Source organism: Poeciliopsis prolifica, unplaced genomic scaffold, assembly GCF_027474105.1.
Source record: "Poeciliopsis prolifica strain line A6 unplaced genomic scaffold, Auburn_PproV2 SCAFFOLD015, whole genome shotgun sequence".
Taxonomy (NCBI): Eukaryota; Metazoa; Chordata; class Actinopteri; order Cyprinodontiformes; family Poeciliidae; genus Poeciliopsis; species Poeciliopsis prolifica.
The window spans coordinates 4,163,686-4,190,411 of NW_026562390.1; the positions used below are offsets into that span (position 1 = coordinate 4,163,686).

The 26,726-nt window shown below is 36.5% G+C and overlaps 1 protein-coding gene across 1 annotated transcript in view; it reads right to left on the reverse strand.

Moving 5' to 3' along the window:
• The window catches only part of LOC129366368 (ephrin type-A receptor 5), a 65,897-nt gene that overhangs the window by 15,930 nt on the left and 23,241 nt on the right, over positions 1 to 26,726 (reverse strand). Inside the window, exons 4-12 of the mRNA XM_055040158.1 lie at positions 18,463 to 18,618; positions 17,634 to 17,972; positions 7,550 to 7,674; positions 6,554 to 6,643; positions 5,776 to 5,845; positions 5,564 to 5,666; positions 2,579 to 2,646; positions 984 to 1,109; positions 254 to 439 (exon numbers count right to left, since the gene is read on the reverse strand). Of these exons, the coding sequence (XP_054896133.1) occupies positions 254 to 439; positions 984 to 1,109; positions 2,579 to 2,646; positions 5,564 to 5,666; positions 5,776 to 5,845; positions 6,554 to 6,643; positions 7,550 to 7,674; positions 17,634 to 17,972; positions 18,463 to 18,618 (1,263 nt within the window). The remainder of the gene's footprint in view (positions 1 to 253; positions 440 to 983; positions 1,110 to 2,578; positions 2,647 to 5,563; positions 5,667 to 5,775; positions 5,846 to 6,553; positions 6,644 to 7,549; positions 7,675 to 17,633; positions 17,973 to 18,462; positions 18,619 to 26,726) is intronic.

Here is a 26,726-nt window from a genome sequence, read left to right on the forward strand (position 1 = left end):
TAAAAGCAACTCATGTCACAATTGCTCTAAATTTTAATAATATGCATCATAAAGCCACTGCAGTTAATCAGTTAAAAAAAGTCTTCACTCTGATGGCATCATAACCAACAAGAAAGTCTCAGGAGTAATGGAAAACTTCTATTCTTCAATAATACCTTTTCTTCTGTTTGTCTTTTTGGCACTGCAACGCGGGAATTATGCAAGTTCAGGGTGGGTTTAAAAAACAGCTCTGGAAATCATTCAGGTGACTTACTCTTGGTGACGACTCCCTCCAGGCGGATGATGTTTGGATGGTTAAACTGGCCCATGATCGATGCCTCCCACAGGAAGTCCCGCCTCTGCTGCTCTGTGTAGCCTGCTTTCAAGGTCTTGATGGCAACCTGGATCTCTCTTTTGCCAGGCAGCCTCAGGGGTCCGCTGCACACCTCACCAAACTCCCCTGCAGCAAACGAAGAGACATCCTTGTTGGCCTCAAAAATTATCTTGTTTGGAAATGGAAAAATAAATTTAAAAAAGGTTAAATAAATTCCTAAATAGATGGAATATTCGACCTATGTCTGAAACTGGTATAATGATATATGAAAACTAATTAGCAGTACCAATCTACTGTTCTTATATTAAAAGCAACAGGAATTCAAATTCAATTCTTTTAGATTCTGATATATGTTGCAGCCATCCAGAGCTTTGTTGTGTTAAATGATCCATCGATACTGAGTACATCTGACTGCAAATGCAACATACAGATTTATGAGACAGAGAAAAACATGGTGTATAAAAGTTTAGGTCAATCCATCAAAGGAAATAAGACTTGCTTTTTTTATTCCTTACAACTTTAAGCACTCTAGTGAATTTAGTGACTGAGAATATATAAATAAAGCAATCTATTCATTTTTATACCTAGATCAGCTTCCTTCTCTGAATAAGAACCCATATTTATCTGCAAGGTATGAACAGACTGAGGCAGGCAGGCTGATTTTACTCACCAGCACCGATGATCCTTTCAATAGAGATGCAGGAGACGTCAATCTCCTGTGCAAACTCATGCACTGCCTGGTTGGGGTCCTCATAAGTGAGGGGGTCAATGTAAGTACGGACACCAGGGAATTTTACTGCAGAAAAAAGAAAAACATAGCATAATTTCTGTTTAGCATGCTGGGTCATCCAATGATTTATTGCAAAATGTTGCCACCTTCTCTTTTTTCATATTAAACAATTACCATTTACTCAGGACTTTAGCTAAGCTCTTTATGTAATTCATGACTACAACAGATCTTGTCAGACGACTATGGTGAATGCTTTCCAACATCTGTTCAAAGAGTATTTAGTACTTTTGTAGTAAAGTTCTGCTTAAACCTCAAAATCATTTACTAGATTTGAGTCGTAGAAATCGCTCATACAGTAAATTCCAAGTGATGGATGCTGAATCTTGAATCTTGCCTGAGTGGGGCCAAGACCAAAAGGGTCCGCCTTGAAACAACTCCAGTCTTGAAAACATCACAGGATTTTATGTAAATGTTACTTTAGAAACCTTGAAACTCCAGTTATGTTTATATCGAGCAGTTGTGTACCAGGAAGCTGATGAATATTTAAATGGGAAGTTGAGCTTTGAAGCCGTGCGCCCCAATGAACTTTCTGTATAAAACACGTACTGTGAACAAAACATATAAACCAAAAGTAAGGCTGTGTAAACAAAAAGCAATAAATGGTGCTTGCCATATTACTTCTTTCTTTTTAAAACCACTTGTAATTTGCTTCAAGCAGTTGTTATTATTGGAAATGATTTACAAGCTCAGTGCCTTCTAAGTTAAGGAATTAATCACTCTGAACCTTTGAAAAGGACTTTAGCTAAAAGAATCTCTGATAATTTTGATTTCTCTTTACTTTCTTGCAACTAATGTCAACAAAAGTCTACTGGAAGATGCCTGGTAATTCCAATTTCATAAAGAGGGAAAAGCTCACTGATTAATTAAATAATAACTGAGGAAAAGTCTCAGTCAATTTCATAATTTTACTCTTTTGCAGATTTGATGATTATTTCTATTAATATAAACGCTTAGTACCCTATGCATATTCACCAACAGTTCTTCATTAGCTTTCCCCAATTAGAGAACTTCATCAAAGCAAAAAAAATATTTGAATCCTGTTCTGAGCATTTGTCAAACTGCATACAGATATAAGCCAAGCTATGTCAAGAACTGCTTTGACTGCATACTGGTTCCTTGATGTTCTCCGTTCTGGCTGTTATATCCATTACAGCTGGTTCAGGAATTGACAGATGGATAGTATGGTACAACGTCAAAAATAAGGACAAATATATTAAGCTGCCACAACCTATAATGCATCAGAGCATTATGTGTCCTCTGCTAACATGGATGTCATTCAGAAAATAGCTCTTGGCACATTGCATGACATACGCATTGGTAGCAGACATTCGGGCTTACAGAGATAAACAGAGACATGACCACTGTCTGACCCTGCCGCTAAACATGTTTAGCGGTGCAAACCTCAGATGAACTTGGATTTGTGTGCACACTGATATTATTGATGTACCCTACATTTTAGGCTGATTTAGACTTACTGTGACCATTGTGAAAATGCATCTTTTCCTCTTCAGGATCCTGCTTTGCTTTGCTGTAGCCACATCGCCTAATAAATGGGAGACAAGATTGATACAAACTTGTCAGGAAATATTTTTTAAACAAATACTTTTGTTATTCATAATATGCATGATTTAGAAACCAGAAAATACTCAGAGATATAAAAGGAATAAAGTTGAATTCAAATATTATAGCTAGTGACTGAATCCCAAGTGAACACAGTAAAGGAGAAAATCCTTTCTATATTTTCAGTTATAAATCTAACCCACATTTCAAGCTGCTCAATATTATTGCTGAAAATGCTGAAAACCACAGCGCTTTGAAGACAAACATAAGCGTGCAGTTTTCCTATAATACAGCTGTCTGAAAAAAGCTTCCCTCAACAAAACCAACACTGCCGTTTTTGTTCACTTGAAAAAGGCCTATTACTTTCCAGCAAAAGGTCATATGTTAAAAAAAAAAAAAAGGCGAATCAAGTGGGCCAGCAGTACAGTTTTTTGAAACCACTTACTCTTCTCCTCTAGTGTTCATGTGAGAAGGGTCGTCTGCACAACCTTAACTGCCAAAGCCTGAATTAATTTGTATGCTGCCTCCATGTTTACATCTGTGCGTGTTTGTGCTTAGACTGCTCCCGTATGTTGATATTTAGACAAATGGCATCAGAGATAATCACAGATATCCCAGATTAAACGGGGTGATTGGGTTTTTAATGTGATCCTACAAGCAAACACAAAAACTGCACATGTCAATAGAGATAAATAAGTAAAATAAACAGACGTGTCTCTTGTGTATTTGCAGAGTTGATTGAATAACAGCCTCATATGCGTTAGAAGAAGTCAACCAACTGTTTTGGATGAAGGTGATTAACTATTTTTTTGGTACTTAAATACAATTGAGCACAATAACACACAAACACAAAACATACACACACTGAAATAATGTCCAAATGTGTTGATCAGCCAGGCAAGAAAAGACTGCTGGGTGTACTGAAGGAGGGATGTCTGCTGTGTCTGAAGGAGAGTGCTCTATTAGGAGGTTGAGTAAAGAGGTGTTAGCACCTTTAATGCCTGGACAGCCTTCCAACTACATACATATAGTGCTTTCCACTCTTTCATTAAGATTTGTGAAAAGAAGAACAATAAACCCTCTGCATGAGTTCATATTCTATGGCAGGAGCATAATCTAACAGCAAACAATGCTGAAAAATACAGCTGGTAATTTGCATACTTTTATTTAGTGCAGAAAAAAAAATCTATGCTAAAAAAATTGTTTTGATTAAATCAGGTGGAATAATTATTTTCATCTTAAATCATTATTTAAGATAAATGTAACTAAGGCATTTCTATAATTTACATTTGATGATTTTTAGTTGATCAGAGTTTCTAGGAATATTTTATACTTATGGATTCTGTTTCATTTGGGTAAACAAAAATGATCTGAAAAAACACCAATTTCTCTTAGCCAAAGGCAATCAGAGTAAATGGGGATCCATATTTATGTTCCCATCACAGACAGTGTGCAGGTTAGCAAGGTGGGCTAAAAAAATCTCTAAAGCTAATTTCTTCACAAACCTTATTTGATGTTATCTATATGCTGATGTGAGAAAACAGCTTTTTCTGTCCAACCATCACTGAGGCAAATGTGTTCAGTTTGTGAATCTCTCCTGGGACTTAAACTAGAACTGTGAGCTTTGGTTAGATGAGACTACATTGCAGCAGATGCTCCAGGGGCATTTGGCATAAAACAAAATAACATGAGGAAAAGAGATTCACTCCCACTTTTCTGTGTGGTTTAGGGTCTTTGATGCTGTGAGCTTAATTTTACTGAAAATCCTCAGCAAACCCTAAGAGAAGGTAAGAAGCTATTAGAAATAGGAGATTTTAGACAAAAATATGTTGAATTTATTTCAGTGAAAAATAATGTTTTTAATAGAGCAAGTAATCAAAATACATGACCAAAGTAACACACGAACAGTCCACGAGGCACAAAATCAAACTTTTTCTTTGACCATCATAATCCATGGAGGTAAATCGTACATAAAAGCTGTTGACTGAGCTAAAGAAAATGAAAACATAAGAAAGGACTCAAGATTCAAACAGATGATGGTTCAATTAAAGGTGTTTTAAGTTAAAAAATGAGTTCCTCTTAATGTACCAACCAATGATTGTACAGATTGCAATTATTGTGCAATCTGTTTTTGGAAACTTTTAAAAACATCATCTCCCCACTCTCCCGACTCCCCATCATTAGATATATGAATTAAAATGAACTTTTAGTGTCAGACTATGTGATTGTTTATATAGTCATAACAGCTTTAAAATTGTTGTTTCCTCAAATTTTCATAAACTTTGTATATTTATAGGATCATTTATAGGAACTGATTCATCTCTCAGCTCCATTTTTTTTTAAGTAGCCCTGTTTCAGAAGACAGTACTGCTTCTGTCCTCATAACTGTGAATGATCAGTTTAGTTATTTTTTTCTAAGAAAACACAAATTTGTTGTTTTGGTAAACATAAAAAATAAAACTCTTCCGAAGAAACTTTCCCTCTGACACTGAAGCACTCAGCATGTCTGCACATATTGTGGTGAAGGAGTTGCACCGTCAAAAGAAAGCAGGTGTCATAACATCTGCAAAAAAAGATCAGTGGCTGGCCTTTACCCACCTGACTCCCTCATGAGAGTAAGAAAAAAAAAACCTTACTAAAGACATTGTTGAACTGTGGTCCCTAGACAAATCCCATAAAGACAACACAACATGAACCAACATAGAAATAGGTTTGCTTTGTGTGCTATGAGCACACAAAATAAAACTATAATCAAACAATTCCAGTTTGCATAATGCTGTCAGTTAAAATATTGTTTGGCCCATTTATCATACATTATTGCAAATGCTAATTAATGTCTACCCCCCATTTCCAATCTTTAATGCTTAATTCCTTTTCCATCATATTTATTTATGCCTCACCGTCCGCTGAGCAAGAATCCAGCAACAACCGCCAGCAGAACCAGCGCCAACGTGATGGCCACTGCTATTATCGAAGCCTGAGCACGCTCACTGGTGGCAGTTACTGCCAAAAGAAAAAGATGTGAGATTAGACACACGGAGTAAGCACACAAAGCTGCACCTGGCACCTATTGTTGATTGCATTGTCGCATTCCCATCTCTGATGTACTCACAGTAAGGGCTCGTCTGGAATTCAAAACGACGGCTAAATGCGCCATAGCCTGCTGAGGTCCTGGCTCGTACCTGCAGTGAATCATCAAGAATCATTTGCATCATTGTAAACATTTCCATATTCATGTTTGCTTTACTTATTTTGAATTTGATCCTGTGTAAGTGATTTAAATCAGGTGCTATTTTTTGCAATCTATCCCTATAACAACATTTGTTTTGTTGTCATTACATTGCTTTGGAAAACCATTCATATAACTTTTACTTTAAAAACTAAAATTACAACCATAAACTTTAATGGATTTTATCCAGATTTTTTAAGAGATTTCTAGCTCAGGTGCAAACATCAGTTGCACCTGATGAATGGACAACTCTTCATAGTCATATCTTAAAATATGGGTGTTAAGGGATGAAAGCAATGCATTTAGTCATTTCTATTGTGTAATACAGACAAGATACACACAAAAAAGTTCTTATCAAATTAGACCAAAAACTACATTTCACAATCTGGAGGCAAAATTCCAAGCGTAATAATGTGTAAGAATGGTCCAGTTGAAGTCCAGACCTAAATCAAATTGAGAACCAAAGCAAGACACTCAATATGACTGATCTTGAGCTAAGTTTCTCAGGAGGAAATGGTTAAAATTTGAACTTCTTTATGTGTATAAAATACATTTAAGGTTGTGGTTCTAACATGTCAAAATGCAGAGTAGTTCAAGTGGTAATAATACCATTTACCAATTTACCAATTGTCTTTTTTTATTATTTGAAGGTAGCTTTTACCTGAAATATGTAGACTGACGAAGGTCTCAGGCCTTCCACCACCATTTCTGTTTCTTTTGATTTTATTATGGTATAACTGGAGTCCTGCTCCTGTAGCAGAGGCAGAGAAAAGAAATTAAATCCACATCATTAGCTTTTAATCTCTCAGTATGGTGGGCAGTATGACATTCATTTACAAGCATTTGTTTTTCCAATCAGATTTTTGAGAATTTATGTACTTAGGCCACCTGTGATGCAAGTGTGTGTGTATGTATGGTAAATGTGTTTTAATCCCTGTGTGCAAGCATCGGTTTCCAAGCTGAAACCACATCAGGTTTAAACACAACTAAATGCTCCTTCCATTAAGCCTGAGGCCATTAGCCGACCACTGACCACAAACTCCACTGTGTTCTCATGTGAACCTTTAGTTTGACCTTCCATAAAAGAAGACATTAGAGCCAGGCAGAGGGAAAAGAGGAAGGGCAGAAGAGAAACAGTGATACGGATGAAAGCATCGAATTGCTGTGCTGACCTTAATCCAGTGGAAAAAACTATATGAATCATCAAAAAAGTCAAACTAGTCAAAAAAACTGTTGTACTAAACTACTGCATTGGTTAACAAAGTGAAAAGGATGCATTTTGATATAAACTGTTATTGTAGCAAAGATATTTTTCTGTTCCAAAAGCCCGTTTCTGAAGTCTATTTTCATGGAAATACTGGGAAATTCTGTTTTTAAACAAGAAATTCACGTCAATCAAATGTTTTCAATTTGCCCATATCAATGTGCAGCCCCTCTTTATACTTTACAATCATTAGAGAAAGATATAAAATAGAAAAATGGAGCCATTTCTAAGAATAAAAACACATTTCACAACACCAACAAACTTATATTTGTACTTTGCAATAATCTTAATGACATCACTAAACTGAACACTAACCCAAAACACTTCCACTCTAATAAAATTTTCAATAACAGAAAAGAGAAGTCAAGGAATAAATAAGTTGTTCACCCTTACTTTTTCAAAATATTTGATCTCGTACTCAAGGATGATGCCGTTGGGACGATCAGGTTCTGCCCATGAAAGGGCAATGCTGCTTTTTCCTGTGTGGCCTTTTCTCACTACACTTACTGGGGATGGTGCTGCAAACAGAAATATACCATTACATTATATTACAACAGTTCACAAATATCATATTGCCTTTCATTATTTGTTGATAACAGGTGGTGCAAAAAATTATCATTTCGTGGTTTGGCTTGACATAACAACTCAAGCCTCCATAACTTTAAAAAACAACAGAACTGAGAAAACTTGCCAAGACACAAAATAGAAAAAAACATTTTACAGAATTCTAAATTTCATTACTTCTTAAAACAGGAGAATACTGCCTTATGTTTTTCCTGCAGGTTTCTTACCAAAAAGTCTCCTGGAATCCAGAATTGTTTGAGGTTTTCATTCTCGGTCCACTGAGTTCTAATTTAACGAGAGATATCGGTTCTGAAAGCAGATTTACTGCTTAAGGATGTTTACAAGCTGGGTGCACCTGTATTTAATTATATACTCCTTTTATATCTTGAAATGGAGCAGGTGCATTTTGATGAGGCCAGAAAGTCAATTGAGCGCCTGCTCACGTTTAGGTGGGACCATCTCCTGAAGCTGCAAAACCTGGCAACCCCCAGAATTTATTGGATGCTGTCAACTTTTCAAGAAGGAAACAAACTTAAACAAAAAAGAATTACAAAAACGGTTCCTTTATGATTTCACTTTCAATTATTTCTTTTGAGTACAGGTATTGTTTCTATTTTGAGGCGAAGTAAGCCAAATTGTGTGAGTTTCCATCAATCTTAGAGCCATCCAGTTGTAACCTGAGCTTTTCGGTCGTCTCTCAGAGGGACAGTTGGCGAGTTTCTGACACATAAAGAGCTTTTAACCAGGCAAAATGCTCCCTCAGGCAAGATCTTGGTGGCGTACAAGTGTGAGCGTATGTGCACGTTCCTGTGCATGTGCAGTGCCTGTCTTCTGCACAAATGCTAAACAGCGTTTGGGTTTCAATAGCCTCAGCAGAACTCCACAGGGAATAAATCATTGCTACAAACACAGTAACTAAATCCTGAGTGGATGGTTGCACAGAAGTGTTATCTGCAACATCTTAAAAGCCTGAAACTAGAGACCACATCACATGCACGCACACACAATGTCACTGCTTAAATGGAATAAAGGCAGGGATTCAGTAATGACAGAAGGATTATTTTCCCAGAAGCATCATGATCAACACTACACCAAAAAGTTTAAATCCTGCAAAAATGGGTGCTGTGTTCAGTGCTGTCATAATTGATTACATTTGATTATAGTTAATAATCAAATGTAAAATCCTTTATTCAGGACTAAATAAAGGATTTTACATTTGGATTTACAAACCAGAAAAAAAAAAGTTTTCTAATTGATTACTGGTGATTCTAGCAGAATTAAATATGTATTGTCTTAAGGTTTTGGAAGTGGTTGCCTCTAGTCAATAGCAGCCTGGTAGGAAGCAGTGCAAAGAGAAAAAGGGAAGATGTGCAGTAAGATACCCGGGGCTGGGAATTGAACATGCAACATCTACATTGAGGAGTGTAGGCTAAGCATACAGTGTGCCCCTTTGCTGCTGAGCCATATCATGCTGCATTATGGACATATATATTTTTTTTAAATGACTAAATAATAAATTTTTCAACATGCCACATTAATTGCTTCAAGGAGCATATCCATCACTGCATTTTTTGCAGAATAGATAAAATATTGGCGTATTTGATCAAGTACTTGCATAATGCTTGAAGCAGATGCCAGACGTTTGCAACTTTAAGTCATATTTTTGGTTGCTTTTATGTTGGGGAGTTTGTGTTTGCTGGAAAAAGAAATGTTTTACACCAAGACAAAACATTATACAAGGGAATCTCAAATTGCATATAAACGGATGTAATCATCAAACTTATCAGATTAACTCAAGTTTATACATTTGGCTAAAGCTTGTTTTGGAAACCAGCTGCTATTATAGTCTGCCGTGAGCAGTGTACCAACTCTGGCAATATTCTAGCGCCAAATACAGGACAGTAGAAAACATGCATACATCTAGAGCAATTATCTTTATGATGCATTGTGCTCATAATAGCAGGGAGTTAATTGTGCGGCAATCCTTGGTACTTAAAAAGGATTCAACCATCAAATGTTATTGAACAAGTATATTCCCCAACTCCTCTTTTGTTGAGCTGTTTGTTACTTCCATCAGTCTTTCATGTACACACATTGCAACTGCAGACAAAAAGGTTTGTTTGACACTGGAAGACAAAGTTGATCCAGTCTGATTTTGTAAACATCAACCATCACATTCTGAAGGTTGATGTGCCCTCTTCATATGCGCCAGCAATTTATACTTCAGATTTAGCAGCTCTGAATTTAGCAACAAAAGAATATGTTTACCTCCATTTTGTGTACATGTTTTTAAAAAGTGAGAGTGGAAATGGGCTTGGCAATGAGCATTTTGTTTGGCCATGTTGCAGTGATTAAGCAGGAAAGTAATGTAGTGATTATTTCATAGTCACAAGGGGCAGGAAAAATACAGTATATAATACCGGTGAATATTGGTTTTTGGCCAAACAGCAATATTGATATCAAAAATTGTCCCAGAGTTTCATATTGGTGCATCCAAATTTAAACATTAGCCAAATTAATTTGATTAAACTGTAAAGTACTTTAGAGATGCATTCAGAAATAGACTGAAGATCAGAATCAATTGATTTTAAGATGAAGCCAATCTTTTCCACTAACTCAACACCTCTTATTTACAGGTTACAGGTCACTCTGACAAGACAACTCTTTGTGGAAGTCGTTATTCAACCTTTTTAATTATTAGAATAAATTAATTTTTAATATATCCATAAGGTTTTGAAATTAATAACAGCTAAATTCAGTTCTGGCAGGTCAGAGTTTTACAAATATGCTAGTCAAGTATCATGTTCATCAAAGTTCTGATTGCTGCATCTACACTGTAATTTAAAATAGGTTTTTAATAGGAATTGCAGAAGAGTAACAGGCGAGAGAAGATTGGACAGTTTTGAAAATGATACGGAGGGAAGTGGGAAAAAAAAAGACTGAGAAACAAAAATATTAGTGAGAAGATGAGAAGGAGACCTGCTGAAAAAGTGTTGGCAGGGCCTAAGCAACACATTTATTTTAGCAGCAGAGAAGACGGCGTGAAGAAGCGTCCTTGCTTAAACACTTCCACTCCCTATTAAACCTGCTAATGAGCAACTTCAGAACAGTAATGCAGAACAAGAACGTGCTTCAGCGACTGGCTTGATGTCATAATGCCAGACATAATACTAATTTTCTCTTTGTCCTAAGACTGGCGGTGATAATAAATATTTTTTCTTAAAGAGAAATGTTAGAAGCAAGTGAGAAACCATCTCAGAGGATGAGTACATGCCTTTCTTCAGGTAAGCACATTATTACATTGCCGAACATAACCCTGTCAGACTTCTATCTGTCTGCACCATCGCAAAAATCAATGCTGGCCTTAAAGTAACTGGTTTATTATTTTTTAATGATTCTTGGAGAATGTCAGAAAGGCAGGGTCACAATAAATCAGACAGTTGGGTTGGGGAAGCCTTCATTAGAAATCATGATTTAACCTCATCCCTGCCTGCTAGATGGTGATAATCTTAAACTCGGAGTGTAAAGCAACTACATAACCACCATTTAATGCGTTTGTCAATTAAATACATGTCGAAGTTCTTAGAGGAAGCTTTACAGGGAAGACAGTTTTTGTTTTTCAAATTAAACATATAAAATACCAATGAAATACTTGCTTATATCCTCCAGCTAATGCTTTGTTTTGTCTGCAACGTTATCTCAACAGTGATGACATCATGTTTTGATATCTGTAGTTATATACAGATGAAACATATTTACTTCAACTATAAAAATTTTTTCACTGCGATAAGATGAAGTATGACCACATTTTCCATTTTAAGACCAGTTAGTCTTGTCAGTTTCTTCTTATATTGCTTATTGTCAGAATAATGACAAAAGTATGTACATACATTCCTCAAATTGAAAAGTTTACCCAGATTTACTTTGGTTTCACAGAACTGTCTTTGTAGTAGAAATGCATTTTAAACTTTTTGGCTTTGACCACAAGTTTAGGGTACATTTCCTCAAGCTTCACAATCATTAGTAGATTTTGGGTCGTTTCATCAGATAAAATTAGAGTTAGATTGGTAAGGAATGATGCTTGCACACGTTTAGAATCCACAAATAGTGTAAAGGGATAAGATCAGAGCTTTGTATTGACCATTCTTGAAAAATATTTATCTTTTGAACCATTTTGTAAACAATTTAGCCTTCTTAAATTTAGTGTTCTTAAGGTCACCCATTTGTTCCTAAGCTTCAATTCAGATGTGGCTTCCATCTTTTCTGATGATGCCACTTAGTTTGTGAAGTTTTATTTATATATATATATATATATATATATATATATATATATATATATATATATATATATATATATATATATATATATATATATATATGATGCTGCCACCCACATACTTTACAACTGGAGAGGGATTCTGAAATCCCTGCATCTGTGGCTCTGGCTTTGCATACAAACTAAATAAAGCAGTGGTAGACATTGTGTCACCATCTTCAGCCTTGCAACTAAAAATCAAATGATTTCTTCGACATTCACTTGCTCATGCATTCCAAACTGATAGGAAGACCCCCTTAACATTGTTATCGCACAGAGCAATGCTGTGTGAGACAGCTTTGCAAGGGTAAAGCAGTGCACAGAAAATTAAACACACCTCTACCATCAGGTGATTTGGGTAGCAGACACAGAAGAAACAGAGGAACACATGTGGCATACAGTGTTGCTCACAACAAAGCCGGGATTGCAAGAGGCTCCCAGCAGTCTGGCTCATGCACTGCATTTTGAAGTTGCTAATGACATCCTATAAAAAATTGTAATTGTGGCCGTCATGCTCCATTTGCTTTTAAAAATATATATATTAAGATCTGTACATATTAATATGTTTCAGATTTGCCAAAATTTAACTCGGATTTTGCCTTTCCAAATTGTTTAAAGGCAGTGATATTAAATGAACGTGAATTTGAAGATACAATTGCATTTAGCATAGAGCAATAACTTTCTAATTAAATGTCAGTGGCAAAAGAAAGGTTTTGTCTTTTTAAACAGTGTATGTATATGTCTGGTTTCAATCGTTTATTTTTCTCTGCCACCTCACTAAAGTCGAAGAAAAGAGGCATTATTGAAACTGCAACCAAGGCCAAAATAAGATGATTGCTCATCTAAAAGGCTTAAGGCTTAACTGGGTTGTCAAGATTTTCTTTGCTTCAAGAAACGCTAAGTTAAAAAAAAAAAAATAAAGATTCAGACAGGCTGCAGCAACTTTATCTACTAACAAAAATTAGTTGCTACTTCGTCTTTGCCCTCTCACGCATGTTTTGATTTTGTACAGCCTCCTATCCAATACACTGGATTCCAGCAATCCCTCTTCCCATTCTGTATGGGAACCAACAACAAATACACAGCTACACCAGGAGGAAATGCACTGTCAACAAGCACAGGCAATGCGTCACAATTTATTTGATGAATAGCCAGCAAGAGCTTAACTCAGGTAAAAGCACATGTACATTTTTACACAATGGCCCTACATTTATGAACATTACACGACTAACCCAAAATAAGGACGGCAATTTAGAAGGATTTTTTGCGTAATTATCTCACCCAATTCAGAATAATTGCAACTGTGGGAGATGTAAATAACAGAATTTCGAAGAGGCTATGTGATATTTAAAATGATTTCACTTGCATTCCAAAGCCAGTTTTGGGCCATAAATTTGGATTATACCAGCAGGTCTTGCTCACATGGAATTTTTTTTTTTTTTTTTATGTGCCAGCAGGGATCTAATCACTTTGCCACATTATTACCAGAGTGCAAAATACACATGGGGTGGTATGAGACTCTCACAGGAAAATATGTACCAAAATATGTAGGTTTTCACAAATTTTTGAAACAAAAGAAATAAGGTGTGAAAGACTTATATTAAAATTCAAAAATGCATAAATGATCCATTTTGATGTTTACATAAATAATTACTGAAATCACCAAAACTGCGGGAACTTCCACAACCGAGTAATGTTTGTTTTATTTATAAACTGGACAACAAATAAATCCAAGTTCAATACTAAAGAGCAAGTTGTTTCTAAAGCAGATTCCAAAAGCAACAAGATGCTTTTTTTCTTATTTGTTCTTTGTTTTGTGACCTTTCCTTCTATCAAAGTCCTCCACATCAATTCTCCAATTTGTTCCCTTTGCCTCTACCTCGTCATGTCTCTCTCTACCCTCCCCAACGTTTCACATTCCTCAATCACCTCCTCGCGACAACACTTTATTATGCAGCAAGACTTCAGAGATGCTGTGAAATCGGCTATTTCATGGTTTTCTTATCACATGTGACACTGTGCACACATCAAACAGCAGGTCCTCCAAGTCTTCCCAGCAGTCAGAGTGTTTCTCACTCCTGTGTCCCTCAGGAATTCTGTCTGACTTGCTTTCTACCACCACCAAAGCACAACAAGCACACAGACTGAACACGAACATTTTGCCGTGTGCTCAGTGCAGTGATCAAGGTGCTCACAAGGTAATTACTTTTGAGTCAAAGGCTGGTAGATCAGAGGCAGTTAAACCTCTCATTACAAACATTGCTACGGGTGTAATGTTATATTTAATAGGACGGATTTTAGTGTCATCAAAATGACACCAGTAATCAATGTTTCTCTATCTGATGGTGCTGCAATGCGTTTGTAGTTTCAAATATGCAATTGTACAGTCAAACTACATCTACCAACTGAACCTCGTTTTGGGGAATTTCATCTGATTCTCCCACAAAAAGAAGGGCAGAAATAACGATTACAAATTTTTGCAAATAAAATTCTGAAAAACAATCACTGTTCTCTGTCTTCCCAGTCATCAGAAGTGTGTCTCTACCAGTTTGGGATATTTAGAACTGAAATTTGTGGCCACGACTATTTGCAAATAAAAACATCTCAGAAATATTCTGAACTAAACCATTTTATTGAAACTCCGGCAAGTTAAGTTGTTCTTTCCCCGCTGTTTGGTGAACCTCCAATAAAATATGCTAATAAAAAAAAAAAAAAAAAAAACTTCCCACAGCATGAAGCCACTCCCACCATGTTCTACAGTTAAGTTGGCGAGTTGAAGATCATGTGCAACGTTTTATTTTCCCTTGTAAGCATGTCAAAATACTTGTCAAGTTCAAGTGTCAACGCTTCAGCAAGTGACACTTTACACCAAGAAAATAATGTACACTTCCAATACAGTCCTTCAAGTAATAAAATGAGAAAAAAAAGATAGCAGCAACCGGTCGTAGCATTAGTGAATATAGCTGATTGTTGCACTTTTTTACTACAAGCACTTGCCTCACAGCTGGCTGTGCAGACAATTTTATTTTCCAGCTCACATAGCTGTTGTGTTGCTGAAATGTGCTGTACAAATAAACTCGACTTTTTCTTTTATGGTCAATTTGATTGCTAATTTAAAAAAAACACACACACACACAAATGACTCAATATTGTTATTTTTCCCATGCAATAAGACTGACTCAACAGGCTAATCTTCCAGGAAGATACAGTTTACTTTAAAGTAGTCAGTGATCAGAATTGGACAGTTTTCACTCTATCAACTTCGATCAGTGATTGATCGGTCAAGTCCTCAACAAAAAGATATGCTTTTTTATTCCATCTATTACATTCTCCTATCTGGCTCAAAACTGACCATGAAACTGTGAGATATGGCCAGTTTTTGAGGAAAAAACTGGTAAAAAGACAAAAAGTTTGGGACATGTTCTTTGATGCATATCCAGGGCTTACCTCAAGTTCATTTAAGCAATCTAACTGTTTTAAACACAATTGCTCTGATTTTAGTAGCTCATTATTTAAAACCAGTTCAGCGCCATATCAGGTTACAAACCACAGCTAATGTGCTGCTCATTGCCAAAGAGCAGCACAGTCTATCTGTTTCCGTCTCCTGAGTATAATCTAACTTAATCCCAAATCTCCATTTGGTCGCGTGACTGGCTAATCCAGCTACAACTTCAATAACCTGAAATTGAGTTTTATAGCCCAGTGTAATCCACTCAGGACGCTGACAGCCGTAGTGACAAGACATTTAGAGGACTGTCAGCAGCCTTGACTGTTAGACAGCCATCTGCCTCCGTCTCTATCTGTAGGCATCCGCCTTCAACACATACCATATCTGCTATCTGCCCTTTTACAACCACTACGACTCCTACTGAGGCTGCTAGTAATACTACCTACTGTTCTTTGAATCCCAGCATGCCATCTGTTCAGCAAAACGCATCAAACTGTATCCTTCAACGCATTTTTTTTTTTTTTTGCTTTTCCTCCAGATGGAAGCCTAGGGGAGGAGAACTGTAATCTTGTGTCTCTCTCATTTCATTATCATGTGAGCTAACCAGATCATTATAAGCAAATAAAAGCTATACAAGTGCATACCTCCTATAAATATGATAATGTGTTACCGAAGCAAATATGAGCTCTGTTTTTCATTTAAAAAAGGAGCCCTAAAGCAACACAATATAAATATACATTTGTATGCACTAGAAACTCCCCAACCTATTTTTGGTGAGTCTGACATTAAATCACACTAAACTTCCTGGGCCAGCTAGAGTTATTTGGTAAATGCCAAAGCAATGAGAGATGCAATGCAACAAAGATAGAAAGTTTTTGCAACCTTTCTCAAATTCAAACATTTCCTCATTTATTTTTATTTTATTTGAAGTTGGTTTGGGTACAGCTTTTGGTTCTTTCCTCTTAGTGCAATTTGTTTTGGGAAGTATACGATACTGCCACCACTGTACTTTAAAGATGGGGTCGTGTTGAAAGGGTTGGAAGCCTCCTCCTTTTTCATTTGAATACAAAAACAGTGATTAGGGCCAAGCAAATCTTTGCCCCTAACCAAGTCTGACTGTACTTTTATCAGACAACTGAAAACTGTAGTCAGACATTTTTTTTCTTCTTTTTTGATTTTGGAGAAATGGATTTTTCCCCCGTAACTGGCCTTCTCAGCCATTCTCCTGATGTCACACAAGGAAACATGTTTACGGTTTTCACCTAAATACACCTGAAAATGTAAAGTTTTGAATTAACTTTAAATCAGAAGCGTACAAAATCCTTAAAAACATTCTCTAAGGTTCTTTAGCTAGTTCCAGGGTATAAAAATAGCAAAAAAATAAAATGAAATAAAATTCTATCTCATTATTTTTGCACTTAAATTCATTTTGGCATTGCTAACTGACACCAAGCAAAAACAATGTTGTTTGGGTGAGTATGTAAGCAAACCTCAAGTCAATGTAATGGTTCTCTCTATTGTCCAACATCAGGGTGGTCTATTGGGTTTAGCCACTTTACTAGACATTTGGTCAGGAGTGTGTGTATAACTCTTCCGACAGTTAAACTCCTTTATCACAATGATTTATCACTGTGGGCATGAAAGCAGCGTAACACCTGCTACCGTACACAGAACACATACACACAACAGCTTGCAAATCAGGAACATTCATTATGCCACAGATTTCTGTGAATCTTGTTTATGGAATGTTTCTCCCCCAAATGAAGGGACCAAGCTGCTTTTTTGATGACTTATCGGACAGCAATGGAATTTTTTGTTGTTGTTAACAGGCACAGTACATAAGCGAAAATTAATACAGCGACAGATCTGTTGGACAAATACTGTGATAATTTGATCATCTGCAGTCTTTGTTTTCACACTCGGCTATTTGTTCCTGGAAGCAGACATGCTGATCTGCGTTGGCTGATTAGACAGAAGATTTTAAAAAAAATGCTTGGCAACATGTAATAATGTTCTATTCTACAGGAACATTCTTTCAATAGCAGGATGTGCATGAAAAAGGCGATTGTACCAGACGAACTGGAACGTAAACTGCACATGTAAAGTCTGACAATACTCAGTAATCACAACAGAAATGAGGTGCAACATACCTGCCTGATTGGTTGTCACATTAAGTGTCACATACTGCTTTGCATGGTCTTTGGCAAGCTCGGACACCCCATTGACAGCCTCCAACAGGAAGCTGTAGTTGGTGTGCGACTGGAGGTCAGCCACCATCACCGAGGTGTTCGAGAGGCCAAGTCTGCGTGGAAGAAACCGCACGTTGGGGCCGCACTCCTCCAGTCCTCTGCCGTCTGGTAAAACACGTCTGCACAAGATGTTATAGTGAATGTCTTTCCTGCCACCCGTCTCCACTGGAATGGACCACTCCAAAAAGACACTGGTTTCATTGACGTTGGAAATTGCATTCCGTGGTGCAGAGGGAGGACCTAAAAAAGACAATTTAAATACATCACAAAAAACAATTTTTTGTTGGCTATTATGAGTTAGCCATCTGATTAACTAAAGATTGCAGGAAAGAGTGTCAAACATACAATCAATATATTGTATGCTAGGGATTAAAGAGGACAGTTATCTAAAACTTTTGAGAGTTTTCCAAATGAAACTGAACTCCCAATACATTATTTAAATCTGTGAAGTGCACAAAAGCACGATGCGCAATTGATCAATGTTTTCTCCATCTGAAGTTACCCTAACCTGGTGCAGATCACTGCTGCTCAGCTGATTTAGACAACAGTTGTTTTCATAAGTGTCGAAATTTTTGGTCAATCTTTTGCAGATGGTGTATTTGTCAAAAACTGTCTAAATTAAATAGTGAGAAATCATAGTATTTATACTTCACGTTATTTTAAGAACATCTGACAGCATGTCAGATGTTCCACCTATATTGTAGAAACAATATAGGTGTTAAATCCTTACGTGTGCAGGCCATACTAGGAGGGTCAGAGTCGATCTTATAATATCCATCTTCACAGCTACAGGCCGTGGCCCCCATCTGTCTGGCCACACTGTGGGGTGGACATTTACTGCAGGCTGAAGTCTCCAGCTGTGAGCGGTAAAACCCCATTTTGCACACTGAAAGACAGAAAGAGTTTTGCATGAGAAGTTCGGTGAAGGAAAAATGAGATGAGGAGGAGACTTCAAAACAGTAAAGAGTAGGCAGGCCCAGTGAGAGACGCAAGATTAAAAGAAGAGTACAGAATGTAAAACAGTCTGTTTCACCCCTGAAGTTTTTTAGTTGGAATTGTAAGTTTTTTTCATTAGAGATAACAAGGGTAGTCTGAAAAGAAAACAAGGATTTGTCTACCTTTGTTTCTTTTGAAGTCAGATTCCTTCTCATGTTTCTCTTGAGATTATTGTTTTAGTGAACCCACACAGTCATGTCACACTATTCCTGTTATATTGTCTTCATCAAAAAGTAAGGCATTTCCCTTACAGTTGCTTTTTTTTCCCACCCTATTTCAAAGGCTTCAGTTCAGCGATATACAAGTTGCACCTGTCAAATTGTTTGCACTTACATCTGCTGCACAATTATGGGTCCCTCTGTGAAGCACATACAGAACATAAACAACTAGCAAAGAAAACGGCATACTGCTCTCCTAAAACACACACACTCAATGGCTGATCTAAGTGGGGCAGATAGACAGGAGAACTATGCAGTTAGAATTACAATACATCAACAATCTGTTGATGTTATTTATTGTTTATTGTTATTTCTTTGTCGTTTCTGGTGATGTGAACAGTTTACCAAAATAAAATAAATGAAAGAATGAAAATGAATGAATATGCCAATTGAATTAATTCATATTGGAGGGCAATAGATTAACTTCAAAATAATTTTTTTAACCCTTCATAAACTGTGACTTAAACTGGCTCTCACTGTTGTGCACTGGAATCTAAAATGTTTTACGTGACTTTGTAACTGGTTCCGTGCTGAAAGATGTAAATGACTCTGTTGCTAATCCTAATATTACATTTCAGATCAGTCTTTAACATTTTGCTTTTCATATCTTTTAGTATTTTCACATTGTTTTAACATTTTTCTAACTGAAATTAAATGTAAGTGAAATTGATTTGTTGAGGCTGGCTTGGATACCATTTTTTAACTCTTAGCAAATTAAGTAATTCAAAATATATACATTTTGTATTTAAATCTGCTCATTTTTTGTCTGAAATTCACCATTGCTTATTGAGACATTTGAGCAAAACATAAAAGCTAAAAGTTGAAAAAATCTGTACAAGGTGACATATTTTTGTGGCATTGTAGTAAATATCACAGAGGTGAAAGTAAGAAGTTGAAGTGCTATGCGTTTTCTTTCTCTATCCACAGAATTAAAGACTTGTTTGACCAATGTTGGTTTTTGTATAGCTGTTATGAAGCAGACAGCACCTACATAATTAAATGTCTGGTTGAAGACAGCAAAATAAAGACAAGGAGATGAAAAACACAATGTTAAAAGTGAAATAGGACAGGAAGAGATAGAGGGCAGGTTCATAAGAATGAGACATGAGGGACACAAAAGAAGAAGAAAAAAGAGGAGACAATGGAGGATTGGTGGGATTGTGAGTGTGCATGTGTGTGTAAGTCGTTAGGCAGCAGTGCCTCTGATTCACCTTGACGGAACCTTGGTCTGTTGTCATGGAACATTACTCTTGAAAAATTCTCCCTCTGCCCTGGATCACTTCGAGTCTCACCTCAAAATCTCTCTCACACACACACACACACACACACGCACACACACACACCCACACCCACATGCATACGTGCATGCGCACCTACACAGACACTGGAGAACAAGGCTTTCATAGGAAAAATTATTTGATATTTGACAAACCCAACAAACCCTGATGGACATTGATCATAAAACTAGAAACACCGAATCAATGTTGTAGTGACTGTTGAATTCAATTTGAACTTGCTATTTCATAAAATCATATGTATTCAATATCACTTCAAGATGTTCATGTCCATTTTAGAGTAGTAGGACTCCAATGTCAAGCAATTACCATAAACAAGTTGGTACTTTTGTCTTTTTTCAGGACAGAAAAAGACTTTGTTCATTTGGAAAAACCTGATTTTCGCCCAACATTATATACATCCGACAATGTGTACAACACACACACGTAAACACACATTAGTGTATAACTAAACCACATACTGAACCCCCTGCCCACCAACACACAACCCTCGTACTCCTCATTGAAAGCAGCCTTGATTCATGAAAATAAATGCATGTGCCAGTAAGATCCATGTTCATCTCATCCACAATCTGAAGCCAATAAAGACACAGCCATTTATGGCTTCAAAGAATGGGGGCATTTATTACTATTGTAAAACTCACTTTGACCATTTAAAATCCCCCGAGGCCAGTCAATAAAAATGGGTTGTCGGGTCCTTCCACATACACAAACAAATCTGATTCTGCACCAAGATCATATTCAGCGGTCTCTTGTGACAGCAGTGATTATTGGTCACATTAGGAATATGCGACATACTAGTTTCCGCCATTATAAGCAGTGGAAGAGTGACATTTTTTGTAATTGGGTCGACATTTGCTTCATTCTACTTTACCCAAAAATTAAAATCTTGATTTCAAACAAGATGGACTGAAAGAAACGCAAAAAGTAATTGACTTCTAGTGTTCCAGTTTGACTTAACTAATGGATTGAAATGTTTTCCTTCTAGAAGCTGTATAAAATTATGAGAATGAAGGAAAAAAAATCTAATTACAATGTGCAACTCAGTGTTCAGAAAAATCGGTTACATGCCACTGAAATTCCTCACAATTGTTAGGCTATTTCATACCACTGAGGCAGATTTTATGCAGAATAAATATACTGGCTAGGCTCAACAAGGCAACATCTGAGACGACACGATACGGCATATCATATTGACATATGATATGAAATTACTACATTTGCAATTTGACTGTCTTCTTTTAACATTGTGGGGAAAATCCATGAAGAGAGGACCATGAAATAATCGAGTGGTTGAAGATGTGAAAATATATTTTTCTCCATGTCCAAGTCATTTCAAACATAATTTAACATGTTCTCATCTAATGCATGCTATCTGTATAAGACTGCATTGTTGTTGGCTGTAAATTACCATAATTACCTGTTTTGGACTCAATATATAAAAATTATTTTCTCTTTTGAAAAAATAAAAAATCATTCACCACACAAGACTTAATTTTGTTTTAATTAAGCTTAAAGGTCATGTTTGAAGATAAACATGCAAATACCTTACCACCGTTAATGTTATATTGCTGAATTTAACATTAAATTCAACAAAAAATATATAAAGAAATAAAAATATATTTTTTTGTCTTTGGAAAACCATAAATGTCTTTAAATCAATGACTGGGTGAAAACCGATCAACCACTTCCTTTGAATTCAACAACTGAACTATGTAGTGCGACACTTATTATTTCTTGTTTTCAGTTGAAAAATTGTCAATAATAATGTCTATTCAGAAAATAGGTACTTTAAAAATGGCTATATGGAAAGTGAGGTTTAATTTAGTGAGCAATATAAAGAAAAATGTAGAGTTCCTGAATATAACAAGGTATATTTATTTTGAAAAGCTAACAGCAGTATGGTAGTTCTTAAGGCAGGTCTTCATGTCAAGCCCATATTTTAAACCCCGGCTTCACACAGAATCAACTATATTTTTATTAGTGCTCGTCTTTTTCTCGGATGTGCTGGAAACAAGTCAAGAATGGGGCCAATATTAATATTGATGAGTCGACTTCAGACTTCAGTCCTGACAAATTCAGTCCTGATTTTGTCAGGACAATTAATATGACGTAGAAGCATAAGGAACATGATTAAATCGCATAAAGAGATTATCGTAAAGGAAATTAATCCTTTACAAGTCGCTGCAGTCCCAAACATAGTCTGAGCTCAGCTTAGTCAAGTGCACAGTCCATCTAAAGTCACTACATTCCATACTCAAACCATTGAGCCTATAAGAGGTCGCAATTACCACAAAAGTTATTAAAGGTAGAACTTAATTTTTTTTTCTACGCATAAAGACATGACTTCAAGCATGAATGCCACCTCCTTTCCTAAGAATATTTACTTATTTGGCTATAGAATTTATTTACTTAAGACTATTTCACGTTCAAATAAATTACGTTAAACAGATTGTTAGATTAGAATGGGCATCTTAAATCATTTGACCATTTTAAAATCACATAAATTAATTTATATTTGTACCTGAAAACACAGATACACTTCCTGTGGTGTAGTTTGTTATGTAGTTGGATGGATTCCTGAAATGGCTCACTCCTCATTGAGAATGCAACCTGTGAAGACAGTTTATAGTAGTAACGAGTGCATGTGTGTGCGTGAGTGTCTGCATGTTGCCCTTGGGCAGGCTGTCTTTCTAATGCCACGCAGCTCTTAATGCATGGTGCAAAGGCTAATGGGTAATTAATATGCAATACACACTAATGCATCTGTAAGGATTTGAGTATGTATGTGTGTGTATGTGTACCATTTGAGAATGAGAGGTTAATACGTAATTAATATGCATCACGCACTGGCATCCCAGACAATTAGGGATCCAGCGGTGTCCGTGAATGCTTCTTAACAAACGTCCTGTTTAATTGGAAACATTTCACACTAAACATGTTGATTTATTTGCCCGGCTGTCATTTGAAGGGATTAGGAAGAAAGCTATTAGGGCTGAGTCAGAAAGGCATATTAAGGCTGAGCAGTGGGGTGTGAAAATTAAAAGGTAGATGTAAAGACCACCTACCGTGCATCAACATTGGATTTAAAAGTATTTGTCTCAGCATTGGCACACGGAGGATGCAAATATTGGCTTAGTACTCTCTACACATTGCAATATGAATGCAGCAAAGCTGGTTTAAGTGGAGCCACTTAAACTCTATAGAACTTATCTCAAGGATGTGACTGACATTAAGCCATAAGAAGATTGAAGGGTAGCAAGTTAATAATTCAACTTCAGAGAACATCAAGACATTTTCACCTTGCAATATTTATCTAGTGCATTAATATCCAAAGCATAAGTTGTGAAAGTACAGCATATATTGTCACATACAAATGCAAACTTAAATTAATTTTAAGATTTCATGCACATCACATATTGTGTTGCTTAATTATGCAATACTTTGTGTTTGCTCATCTAAATTCCCAATAATCTACAGTTTGTTTATACATATTCAAAACTGGTTTTGAATATGCTTTAATTTTGGGCATGAACCAGTCCTAAAGTCAAATAAAAGTGATTTATGTAAATGAGAATAAAATGAAATGGCTTAAATTTCATTCACTGCACATTACAACTAATCACAACCTTTATTTTTGATCATAAAGACTGATGTGAAAGTAAATTCCAACAAAAGAAACAAAAAATAGCAAGGCTGTGTTTCACTGTGATGCTTATATTGTTAGCCGATAGGATTGTGAAATAATAAACCAGCAGAAGAAACAGTAAATATCCTCTTCCTGTGTTTGTTCAACAGTAAACTACTGGTCTAAGAAACATAAGCAAAGTGGATGCTGGACTTTTTTGAGATTGTGCATGCATGAGGGTTTCATACCTTTTTGTATTATTGTTGTCATTTTCTGTTTAGGTGCAGGCCCCTGCATGTGTCTGTGCGGTTTTGCCAATGCATGCACATATTTGTGCATGTCACTGTGTGAACGCTAACAAAGACGGATGATAATACAATAATAATACACAATCAAGTCAATAGGGATTTCCTGCCCGTGGAATAACACAGCGGGGCATTGTTCAGCACTCATTTATTCTCACAATCAGACATTACGCACAGACAAGGAGGTCAAATTCTTAATAGTTTTTCAATTTAAAACAATATAATAGCTTTATTAAGGTCTAGACTAAAAAATTATCATCAATAAATGATTATGGCAAATCAGGAATCTCCATTCTCTTAGATCATGCTTAATGCAACTGAACGCCTGGCCTCCCCACGAGCCCAAGTCTCCCCTGATAAAAGCAATAAATCTAAAGTTGCTTCTAATGGCAGATGGGCTACTTCACCAACAGCTGTCACAGTTTGTGTTGGTGAATATGAGTAGCTGAATGGGAGACTCATTGTAAGCCCTGAGGAGAAAGATGCAACATCAAACGGTCACTCAGGTTTTGAAGTTATTCCTGCAGCTTCGTCAGGACTGGTCACTACTACTAAATTCACAGTGTGAAAATGACAATCACACTAAAGTGCTTGGATTAATAAATTTGATTAGCTGAATGGACACCCTTGAGGCATATTACCAAAACTCGCATCACAATATTTAATACTGCCATCACAATTTTTTGTTCCCACAATACAGTGCAAACCTACTTGAAACCCATCAGCAGAGGTTACCATGTCTCACACACCAGGCAGTCAGAAATATTTAAACTGTCATTGATAAACAGTACGCTGTAGATCTGATGACTGTTTCTAACGCTTCCTCTGCTTCCTCTAAGCTCTTTGATTTTATCTGCAGCATTATTTCCACCAATTCTTACACTGCCTGTTCAGTTAACAGGTCAGGAAAGGAGTGCATGAGTCAGAGAAGAAATAAAGGTGTCCATGGTAATTCTAGAAACCCAATGGTCAAGTGAGAGACTGTCGGCAGGGTCACATAATCTTGATAATTAATAGTGGCATCATTTTGTGGCATCACAAATAGTGGCATCATTTTGTGATGGTGATGCATTTTGTCAGTTGGGTTATGTTTTTGCTAAAGTTTTTCATATTAAGACATAAACACTGTTGATCAATAAATTTCTTCATTCAGTCTGACAGAGAAAATTGACAAAACTTTCAATTTGAAGATATGTAAAACAGGCAGACAGTCAACCTCAACACCAGGTGCATTTGTTCAGATATAATAAAAGGGAAAAAAATACATGGTATGTAACTTTTAAACTTTTAACTTTTAAAATTACATACCATTTATTTGGTCAAATGTATAATATGCCATTAAAAAATAGTCGATAAAAATGAAGAAATAAGTTGTAAGGATAGCTTAGAGAGTATCGGCAACCAGCAATTTGATCAAAACAAGTTTGTGATTAGATATTTTTGGGATTTTATTAAGCCTACATGTGATCTTAAAGCACTAGATGAGTTTTTATTTCCCAGTTAACCCAGTCATAGCTACTGAGTGGGACTCTGGGGACAGACAAGCTTTCATGGAAATAACTGGCTGTGCCGAAGTATTTTATTAATAATTTACAAACTTCAGATTTGTGCGTCTCTGTCTTTCAGCTTGTCACCATGTCTTTTTGAGCACAATGACAATGTTGTAAATTCTGTTTGAAGGTATCGTATTCAAGATTTGTAACAGGGTAACCAACATGACCAGATATAGTTTGACATATGTTGCCATGTTTACTAAGGTCTAATAGGATTACTTCACATTAGGTTGTCAGTAGTAGCCTATAGGGGGGGAAAACTGCAGATGTGACGGTTGGGGGTAAAGGGCAAAATGGGAGAAGTCGGTTTAACCAACAAGCACTCAGGAAACACTTTAGTTGTCATGGCAGCATTACCGGGTTCAGATGATGGGATGATGAAGTGGGGGTTGAGAAAAGACTGACTAGAATGCAGGAGCAAAGCAGGAAAAGGTTGATTGACAAAATAAGTTACTCCGTTTTCAAACTGCACAAAGTTCAAAAATATGACAGCATCTCTGCTTCACTTCCAAACTACCTTCAATGGAATTTTTAAGTTTTACATTTTTAGGTTGTTAAAAACTCTAAACAATATGAGAAATATTAATAATACTTTAAACTTAGTCACATCAAAAAAATAGAAAAAGAATGTAATGAAATGCCACTAAATTGTTTGGTCGTTTAATAAATTGCGGGGTGGAGGAGAGTACTAATGATTCCTAAAATATTAAAAAGTCCTTTCGGAAATCACAGCTGTCAAAATAACAAATGTGTCTCTATGTTACGCAAGTGACTGTAACACCAGTGTCACCACAACAACCACAAAACTCACACTGCTAGTGTGAACTGCTTCTTAGCCCTCCTATAATTCCCCGTGGATCGAAGCGAGAGCGCTTCCTCGGGTTACCACTCCGCTGAGACAGTTACTGATGGCAGCCCCACCAACGTGACCAGATCGAGTTTGACATATGTTGCAGTGACATCTGACAGGCAGGCAAACAGCTGAACACCATGGGAGCC